General features: G+C 37.4%; 1 protein-coding gene across 1 annotated transcript; it reads left to right on the forward strand.

The window, feature by feature from the left end:
* The first annotated feature begins 907 nt into the window (after positions 1–907).
* LOC137765714 (large ribosomal subunit protein eL39-like) lies at positions 908–1,251 on the forward strand. The gene has a single exon (XM_068545498.1). It carries the CDS (start codon positions 951–953, stop codon positions 1,104–1,106), a length of 156 nt encoding a protein of 51 aa, XP_068401599.1. The 5' UTR covers positions 908–950; the 3' UTR covers positions 1,107–1,251.
* The last annotated feature ends 10,025 nt before the right edge of the window (positions 1,252–11,276 follow it).

Consider the following 11,276-nt stretch of genomic DNA (forward strand, 5'->3'; position numbering starts at 1 on the left):
AATGGAATATTACTCAGCCATTAAAAAGAATGAAATAATGCCATTTGCAGCAACATGGATGGACCTGGAGATTATCGTACTAAGTGAAGTAAGTCAGACAGAGAAAGACAAATATCATATGATATCACTTATATGCGGAATCTAAAAAAATGATACAAATGAACTTATTTACAAAACAGAAACAGACTCACAGACTTAGAGAACGAACTTACGGTTACCAGAGGGGAAGGGTTGGGGGGAGGGATAGATTGGGAGTTTGGGATTGACATGTACACAGTGCTATATTTAAAATAGATAACCAACAAGGACCTACTTTATAGCACAGGGAACTCTGCTTAATATTCTGTAATAACTTAAATGAGAAAAGAATTTGAAAAAAGAATAGATACATGTATATGTATAACTGAATCACTTTGCTGTACACCTGCAACTAACACAACATTGTTAATCAACTATACTCCAATATAAAAAAGAAAAAAGAATGTGGGATCCAAAGGAATTAAGTAATTTGGTGGCAGAGAGGTGCCAGTGGTGAAGGGTGAAAGAAAGGAGAGAAAAAAACGTGATTGGAACTGGTGGCAAAAAGGTTCCTGGTGACAGGGAGAAGGCCTATATTGAGTGGGAGAGAAAGAAAAAGTTGGGAGGAGTAGAAAGGACTCTGGTGGTAAAGATGAGAAAGCTGGTGACGGGATAAGAAGATGATAAACCCAGTGGCAAGGAGGGTTTTGAGACAGAGGAAATAAGAGCATTGGTAGGAGTGGAAAAAAGGTAAGTGAGGACAGGGGAGCAATGGCAGAGTGGTGGCAGAGAGAAGACAGTGACAGGGGAAAGGAGTGAATGGAGGTGGTGTTAGGGTGCGCCCAGAGGGAGTGAGACAATGAGTATGAAAACGTCAGAGCCACTTTTTCTCTTGGCCGCCATCCTATGTGCAGTTGGATTTGCTCCTCGTCATGTCTTCTGACAAGACTTTCAGGATCAAGCGATTCCTGGCCAAGAAACAAAAGCAGAATCGTCCCATTCCCCAGTGGATTGGAATGAAAACTGGTAATAAAATCAGGTACAACTCTAAGAGAAGACATTGGAGAAGAACCAAGCTGGGTCTATAAGGAGCCTCACATATGAAGTGGCACACATAATCAGAACATCACTAGTGTCTGGAACAGCTGCCTGTGTTTGATGCTCTCTCCTCTTTTCTTGATCTTTCCTCACCACTGTTCACTGTGTAGCTCAGTAATAAACATGTGAACCTTTTGTTGGAAAAAAAAAAAAAAAAGGTCAGAGCCAAGATGGGGTGCCAGGCCGAGAGGCTGCTGATAAGCAGTGATCTAGGGGCCTCACACAGAAGGGCTACCAACTGGTCTTCTAGAGGCTACAGTGAGAGTCTGGGTGCCAGGGTTAGAGATGGCTCAGTCAGAGGAACTGTGGCAGCCAAGGGGAACCAGAGGCAGTGTCACCTTCCAAATTCTCAGCCACCAACCAACACAATGCTGCCTTCATCAGGGTACTTGCCCAGGTGGCTGCAAGAGACAGAAGAGGGAGCTGCACTGGAAACAGGATGAGCAAGGACGTCCAGGCAGGCCTGCCAGGGAGGGGGCACCGGAAGCTATAATCCCCGCACTCCCAAGCATCAATTCTCAGGAAATTCCCTCACATGTACACAAGAGGACGTGCTCAAGAATATCCGTATCAGCGTTGTCCGTCATAGCAAAAATAAACTTCAGTCGTGTGTGTAATAAAACAGATGGCAGTGGTGTTTGAATGAATTAGAACTGTACACATTAACAAGAAAAAAATCTCCCCAAAATTAAAAAGCTACAAAAGGATACTAAGAGTATGATATCAATTATATAAAGTTTAAAATCTGTAAAATAATACTTCTGTTTTAGATGCATATATGATTAGTAAAAGCATAAAGACTTACCTGGGAATGATAAACATGAAATTCAGGATGCTGGGGTTTTGGCAGTGGAAGAATGTAGGGGAATATGGGGTCAGGAAGTTGCCTTCAACTGTGTTTGTGAGATCTAACCAAGGAATGGACACAGTGATGCTCTTCGTGTTCTTTTAATGCCTTTATAGATATATATGAAATAAATTATTTTTCAAAGAAGAAATTTAGAGGCTTGAAGTTTATTATATTATTCTCTCTACTTTTCTGGAATTTGAAGTTTCTTCAAATTAATAAAATACCATTTTTTTTTCAAAAAAAGTCAAAGTTGTCAATATTCTTTTTAATGATAAAATATATACTCTTTAGAATAAAGTAAGCTTAGAGACAAAGAAATGAATTTCAGTGACTATCAGTATATTCCTAAGAAACAAAAGCTGGCGTTTTATTCCAATTCCTATGGTATACTGAGTTATTATGATAATATATAATATCAAGAAAAGAAAAGCTTTTGATACCTCAGAACTGCAACATAAAATGAATTTAATTTGGGAAATTAAATTCAGGATTAAAGGATAATAAACTCCTTCTTGGAACTTTTCATCTTAGTCATCTGATCTTTAATATAGAACCTCACACAAGAGATGATTCGGTCTTATACTGTGGGTTGCTTTATTTATTTATTTATTTTGGCCAAAATACCACACTTTTTTTAATCCAAGGAAATGTACCATTATTTTAAGACATACTAGAAAATACCATATTTTAATATAAACTCTACATTCATAACTTCCCCTTTCTTGTCACCTGTATTTTTCTACTCATATGAATTGAAGGGAAGATGAAATTATTTCGAAAGTAGTGAACCAAGGCCTCCTCTGCTAAGAACCAGAACTTGAAATAAATTAGGTTTGGTTTAGTCTGAAATATTAATTGGATTTAATTATTTATAAGCTAAGTGTCATATGGGTCCCTGATCCTTAAAAGAACTAATCACATTTCAAAGGGCACTGAAAACCATATAAATGTAATAAAGTTGCACAGTCTAATTATCAGCACATCATCTGAGAGTCTGTGGAGAAAGTGGCTTATTTGACATTCTAGAAACTAGCCTAGACTTTTGCATCAGACTTTGTACAATGTCATTTAATACCCATGGAGAAGAAACAAAGATTTTACACACACACATACACACACACACACACACACACAACACAACACAACACATACTTCATAAGGATACATGCATATTTAAAAACATATATCAGGTGCATTGGTGCATGACTATCTGGGAGAGAGTAGACATGAATGGGTAAAAATAAAATTATATAAAACTAGAAAGGGACCTTATATGGACTGATAATAATTTGCTATGAATTGAAGAATAAGATTAATCCATCTCTCAGCACTTGAGATTACAAAAAAATTCAAAATACAAAAAAACAAAAACAAAACAACCTGGACCTTCCCTTGACCTTAAGGTGCTTATAAATTAGAGGAAAAAAGATTTTGTAATATAAATGTGATAGTTTGTAAGGTGCTAAGAAGTTCTGGATTCTTAGCCAAAGAAATAGTACAGTAATCTTTCACTTAATGAGTTACCCTAATGCATTAGTAATTTGGTTACCAAAACAATTTCTTTCCAAAAAGGGGGAAAGACTATCATAATGCATTCAGTGGAAGATATCTCATAGTTTATACCATTCTTCATGCATTCATCTCTTTTGAACTGTCACATTTGGCTACAAGTGAAGAACTAAGGCACACAGGTTAGAGGGAAGCCATAGGGAGAACAGTGAGCCTGGTGAAAGATGTTACAGCCCTGGCATGGGTAAACAGGAGCCCCTCTTTTGTTTTGGAGTGAAAAGAATGTAAAGGCAAATATCCAGGTGATGCTACACATAACATGTAAGGATGCAGACTGCGTGAACATCTGATCCTAGCTACATTACTAAAGCAGAATATATAAACCAAAATTATTCACAGTTACTGTGATAGGACACCAACCGTCTAATGGGAGAATTCGGGAGTTTCTGTGTTACAATGCAGGTTTGTTTTAGATAAGACAAGGTAGGCTCAATACAATAAAGTTTTACGCATTGCTCATGTCATGGTCCAGTGTCTCGGGCTGCTCCCTTAGCAGCTCTTCTCCAAAGGGGGACCCAGGGATCTTGGTTCCTTCATCTAGAACACATGGCATCCAAGGGAAGAGAGAGCTGGAGGATCATTACAGGATGCTTTAAGAGTCAGACTGAAGGTTGTTTCCACTGCTCCCCCTGCATTTCACTGCAGAGAAGCCAGTCATAGACCCCACAGCATAACTATAAGGAAAGCTGGGAAATGCAGAACCCCCCGCCCCCCAGCATCCAAGAAGAACAAACAGAATGAGGAACGCCCTGAGTTGCCTCTGCCAGACAATTGGTATCAGGAAAATTATTGAAGAAATCAGAAATTGCTACCTTCTGATGCTTGTGACAATACACAATATGTGACCACTTATTTATAGACACAAAATGCTAGTCATTAAAACAATTAATCCCAATTTTTCAGGTTGATCTGGACAGCAAGTTTCAGAATAAAAAGAGCAAAAATCCAGCCCAATTTTCCCCTCGTTGTGCAGAAGCTCAGTAAAATGGTAGAATTTATGGTGCTCCTGTTGAGACAGATCTGATAGTAGTAAATAAACCTGTATTTCATTAAGGTTCATTACTCTGTATCTCTTGAAGTGTAGTCTTGAACCCAACAAGGTAATTTTATTTAGTTGAAAAAATTCAAAATTCAACCATTTATTTGGATGTGAATTTTAAAAAGAAGAAAGAAAAGGAGCAAATTAATTGTACATAGCAGCAAAACTGAAAAAAATACCATTGCCTGGCTTCCCTTTGGATTCCACAAAGCTCACAGAAAAAAATAACCAGTATTAGGAATTCAAAATGTCCAGGACACCAAAAGAATGCTTTTCTCAACATAATCTGCAAAAGCCCTGTGAGTCAGGGAGGTACCCTCCTTGCCCTCCTCACTTACAACGAATGACCAACTGGCAGACAGAGGGCCTTGCCACTGAGGGTGGTGGTTCTTAACCCTTTTTGGCATTGTGGATCCCTTAGTACTACCACCACTAGTACTAATACCACTACTATTACGACTCCTATCCCTAACTTACATTTATTGAGATTGCCATATGCCATGCACTCTGTTCTGCACTTACACGAACTCTTCTATGTTAATGCTCAAAACAACCCAGTATGGAGAAATCATCATGATGTCCTTTGTGCAGAAGAAGAAACTAAGGCACAGAGAGGTCCAGGTGACTTGCCCAAGATTGCATAACTAGCTATCAGCAGCCTGGAGCAAGGACTGTGACCCAGGTCTGTCTGCTCCAGAGATTGCTTAAGCTCTTAACAGCACTGCCTCGCTGGACCTCTGATATTACATAACAGTTATTACTGATATACTTTATACAACAATGCTCATTATGAATACTGGTTAACACCAAAAAATAGGAAGCAAATGAAAATCAACCTGTCATCCTACAATCAAGAGGTAATGGCTACTAATTTATTGCTCTATTTCCTTCAACCATTTTTAAAACAGCTTTGGGTCAAAATAAAGGTGTCATTCTTTTTCCTGTTTAACTGCTTTGTTGAAATGTAATTCACATACCACATAACTCACCCATCTGAAGCCTATGGATTCAGTGGTTTTAGTACCTGCACAGAGTTGTACAATCATTACCACCATCTAATTTTAGATTATTTTTGTCTCCAAAAAATGCTCCGCATCTATTCCCCCACACTCCTACCTCCCAGCTCTGGCAACCACTAATCTACTTTCTGTCCCTATTGATTTGACTATTCTGGACATTTCATATAAATGGAATCACACAATGTGTGGTCCTTTGTGACTGGCTTCTTTCACTTAGCATGATGTTTCTAAACATGTATCAGAACCTCATTTCACTGGATAGCATGTATCAGAACCACATTTCATTGGATAATATTCCATGTTATGCATATACCACATTTTGTTTCTCTAGTCATCTGTTGTGGACATTTGGGTTGTTTGTACTTTTTGGCTATTATATACAATGCTGCTTTGAACATCCATGTATAGGTGTTTTGTGTGGGCATATATTTTCATTTCTCCTAGGAATGGAATTTTTGGCTTATAAGGTAACTCTATGCTTAATCTTTTGAGGAACTTCCAAACTATCTTTCAAAGCAGGTGCAGCATTTTACACTCCCACCACAATGAATGAGAGTTCTAATTGCTCCACAACCTCTCCAATGCTAGTTGTTGTCTGTCTTTTGATTATAGCCAAGCTACTGAGTGAAGTTGTAGCTCACTGTGGTTTTGATTTGCATTTCCCTAATAATTAGTAAGGTTGAGCATCTTTTCATATCTTCTTTGGAGAAGGAGAAGTCTATTTAAATCCCTTGTCTATTTTTAAAATTGGGTTATTTCTTTTATTGTTGAGTTATAAGAGTTCCTCGAATATTCTGGATACAAATCTCTTATCAGATATCTGATTTGTAAATATTTTCTCCCATTCTGTGGTTGTTTTTTCACTTTCTTAATGGTATCCTTTGAAGGACAGAAGTTTTTAATTTCCATGAAGTCCAATTTATTTTTTTTCTTTGGTTGCTTGTGCTTTTGATGTCATATATAAGAAGGTCATGCCTTATTTTTAATAAAAATATTTTTAAACAAAGCAGAATCATATTAGATGAAACATTTTGTATCTAGATTTTTTTCACATCATATTTCATCATGTGCATTTTCACCTGTAATTTACCTTAAAAATTTCCCCAAAATTTTACTTTAAGGTTATGCTATTTAGTTTTATCAAGGCTTCAGAGATATAGTGGGATTGGAGAAGATGCTGGAAAACATTGCAAAAAAAAAAAAATCCCAAACTAGCTAATCAAATCTCCAATCCAAACATTTAATAACATTCATTTTTAAAGTAATATAATTACATTACAAAAATGTAGAAAGAAGAGAAAACAAAAATACCCATAATCTCATCACCGTAACAGCCCCATCATTATCATTTTAATGTATTTTCTTCTGGTACTTTTTTTTTAAGCATATCTTTGAAGAATTGCAGTCATACAGTATAAACAAATTTGCATTCTGCTGTTAAAATTTAACACACCATAAGATTTCTTCCATGTTTCTCCCTAGTTTTCATAACTATCATTTTTACCAGCTGTAGAATATATCAAATGAATGTACTATAATTTACATAACTATTCTTTTATTAGATATTTGGCTTTTTTTCTGGAACTTCTCCCTCTTCCTTTTTTTTTTTTCCTATTATGAGTAATGCATAGATTAATGTTTTCTTGCTTATAACTGTTTCCATGCTTGGGATTATTTCCTTAAGATACATTCCTAGAACTGGAATTGCTAAATTGAAAGTTATGTTTTTTTTCTTGTCTCTCAATATTATATTGCTTGATTACTTTCCAAAAGAGTTGAATTACTCTGAAATGCTATTGATGATGATTGATGATGATACTTTGGGTACTATCATTTTAAAAATACTTTGTTAATTTAAGTTTTTAAAAAAGCTTCTTGTTTTAAGTTGCATTTCATTTTATTACTCCTTAAACAGCCCACATAGATGGAATGTTCTGGTTTCATTTCCTTTTAAGTTAATTATTAATGTGAGGAACACAGTTAAGCCTGTCATATATTAAATATGTAGCTAGCTATATTTATAGATATATGAATACGAATATATATTTCAGGAGATCCACTACTTTCAAGTTTTATTTCAATGGTAAATTTATGTTTATAACTTTGCCATAGAGATATAATTCTAGTAAATTTCTTCTGTACTTGCTGAATCAGGGTCTGTATATTAGTGAGAGTTTTTTTTCCCCTAAGCAGAAGGGCAAGTGCGGTGAAAAGATAAATTAGTAAAAAAAAATATTCATTTAGATAAGGTATTATTATATCTTGATATTGCTCATGTTAAAATTTTATAGCCAAGTTCCCATCATTTTGTAGACATCTTTTAGTATGTATTATTTTAAATATAGTTTATTATTTTAATTATCTCCAATTAAAAGCACTTTTACATATCAATGTGTATTCTAGTAAAAAGGAGCTTTGAATTCTTTCCATTTTGTAATACGGCCTCTATTTCTCTCTTTAAAGTGATTTTAAATATAGCCAATAAGTCCCAAGGAGTTCCTTTAGATAAGCTATGAATTTTAAGACTAACCCACATTTTATTTTATTGTGCTACAGAATAAATGTTAAAGGATTTTCATTAAGTGTTTTTGTACCTTCACTAAGTACTTTTCTTTTATCTGATTATTCACACACTGCTTTCAATGAATACTAACTACTTCTATTTGGCATTCTATTTCTTAGTGAGAAGGTGGATTCACCACATCCTAATTATCATTATGATTCCATTACTCAGGTAGCCCTTGGAGACCACAAGAATTTGTCCAGTAACTTGCAGTTACGGTCAATCATTGCCACCTGAAATTAATACACAATTAAGTCAAGTCATGAATATCCCGATTCAGATGTCTATCTTGAAAAACCGAAGTTAAGAAGGCATTTTGGGCAATTTCAGAATACATTTTTTCTTCACTGCTTTTTAAAAGAGCCCATCAAAAGTTTACAAAATGGGGCTTCCCTGGTGGCACAGTGGTTAAGAATCTGCCTGCCAATTCAGGGGACACGGGTTCAAGCCCTGGTCCAGGAAGATCCCACGTGCGGTGGAGCAACTAAGCCCGTGTGCCACAACTACTGAGCCTGCGCTCTAGAGCCTGCGAGCCACAACTACTGAGCCCACGTGCCACAACTACTGAAGCCTGCGCGCCTAAAGCCTGTGCTCCGTAACAAGAGAAGCCACTGCAATGAGAAGCCCCCGCTCATAGCAGCTAGAGAAAGCCTGTGGGCAGCAACAAATACCCAACGCAGCCAAAAATAAATCAAAAAAAAAATTTTACAAAACGATATCTATTTACTTACCACTTAACTTTGGATTTTTTAGAAATTTAGGAAGCTCTGAGGGTGGGCACTTATTTGAATCAAAACGAGGACATTTTTCTGTTCCACTTCCCCTCCTCCATTATTATTTTCACCCCTCCCTGTGGTTGGTTCCTTCTTTCTTTCCCTATTACTCTTTTATCTTTATCTAATCCAGGTCCGTATTCCCACATTATTCCCTCCTTCTGGGTGCCCCTCCTCTTGTCTTGCCCTGCCCTTTCTTTGAACACCACCAAATATCTAGCTGGGTCTCTAGTTATCTCATTTTTCATAACTCCTATTCTTTTTTTATATTAATATTTGTTGTCCTAATTTTCATAGAGTATCACAGTAATTCATGCCCATTATAAAGACTGCAAAAACACAAAATGTAGGAATAAAAACCACCAGTTATTCCAAGAGGTAACTACTATTAACTCATCCTTGTATGTCTTTTGTCTTCTTTTCATTAAAAAAAAAACAACCAAAAACTTAAATCAGGATCTTATTAGATACATTTTGTATCTAACTTTTCTCACTTCATATTTCATCACAAGCATTTCACCTCTAATTTATCTAAAATGTGTACTACCTCATTGAAAAGAAACTGGAATATCTATAAAAGCAAGATGAAGAAAATGAAAATCACCCCGAGGTAATCACTTTTAACATTTTGATCTATTTATTTCTGGTCTTTATTCCTATGAATATTGTTACAAAAGCTGGATCATACTCTACATATATTTTGTAAAATACTGAATTTTGTGTAAAAATTTTCAACATTTCCTCAACAAACATTCATTGAGCACTTAGTATGTTCTGGGTGTTGGGAAATATAGAGGAGACGGAAAATGCCTTCACTTTCATACAGCTTACTTTCTAGTGAGGAAGAAAGACAATAAGCAAACAAATAAGAAGAGATATGACATCCTGAGGGACAGGTGCTATGGGAAAAGAAAGCAGAGCAAGGGGATGGAGAACAATGTAAAGGGTGCTGGCTCCTTTGTATGGGGTGGTGAGAGAAGGAGGGGTGCCCAAGGAGATGATATCTGAGCAGACATCTAAAGAAACAAATTTAAAAAAATAATAAAAATACAGTATTTTTTTTCTGGATTTTGTGTTATTTGTAGTGGATTTCTGCTTTTTAAGTGTTTAACTTGAGATTTCTCCTTTTTATCCTTTCTTTTTTTTTTTTTTTTAATATTTCAGCTTACTTTTTTTTTTTTAAACTTTGGGTTTATTTTATTTATTTATTTATTTATTTTTGGCTGTGCTGGGTCTTCGTTTCTGTGCGAGGGCCCTCTCCAGTTGTGGCAAGTGGGGGCCACTCTTCATCGCGGTGCGCGGGCCTCTCATTATCACGGCCTCTCTTGTTGCGGAGCACAGGCTCCAGATGCGCAGGCTCAGTAATTGTGGCTCACGGGCCTACTTGCTCCGCGGCATGTGGAATCCTCCCAGACGAGGGCTCGAACCCGTGTCCCCTGCATTGGCAGGCAGACTCTCAACCACTGCGCCACCAGGGAAGCCCTATCCTTTCTTTTTTAAGATTTTTTGATGTGGACCATTTTTAAAGCCTTTACTGAATGTGTTATAATATTGCTTCTGTTTTGTGTTTTGGTTTTTTGCCCACGAGGCATGTGGGATCTTAGCTCCCCGACCAAGGATCGAACATGCACCGCCTGCATTGGAAGGCGAAGTCTCAACCACTGGACCGCCGGGGATGTCCCTCTCCTTTTCATTCTAAATAAATATCTGCCTTTATCCCAAATTTTGTATTCTTTTTCTTAAAGAGGGCCCCTAAATGGAATAGGCATCAGTGCTCACAAATCGCGGATCTGTGGCTGGCAGTGCTCTCTGCGATGGGGGCTGGCAGACATAACTCTTAAAGGGAGAATGATGTTGGGCGTCAGTCCTTAGACTCCACCATACTGATGGGTGGTCACTGACTCAGCAGATCAGAAGCCCCATCTGGCAGTGGAAAAGCCCAGAAGCAGATTCACATTACATAATTCTGGGCAGGTTTAAGATTTGGGTCGGGAATTCCCTGGAGGTCCAGTGGTTAGGACACGGCACTTTCACTGCCATGGTCCGGGTTCGATCCCTGGTCAGGGAACAAAGATCCCACTAGCTGTGGGGGCGCGGACAAAAAAGATTTGGGGCCCCAAGTACATCTGAAAGTGATGCTGGAAACAAGAGGATGGGTTGAATACACATATAGCAGAAAGTTATGTGCCCAGATTCCACCGCCACCTCATGCATCACCCTGGCTGATGGAGCTTGGTTTACTGCAATTCATTCTCTGAGCTACCGCTATCAGCAATTTACCTTCTTCAGACACCTCTGTTTTTTTCAACATGTCAAAGTCTTCTGAAAACCCAGGGTCTGCTTGCAC

The sequence above is a fragment of the Eschrichtius robustus genome, chromosome 6 (genome assembly GCF_028021215.1).
Source record: "Eschrichtius robustus isolate mEscRob2 chromosome 6, mEscRob2.pri, whole genome shotgun sequence".
In the NCBI taxonomy this organism is placed as follows: Eukaryota; Metazoa; Chordata; class Mammalia; order Artiodactyla; family Eschrichtiidae; genus Eschrichtius; species Eschrichtius robustus.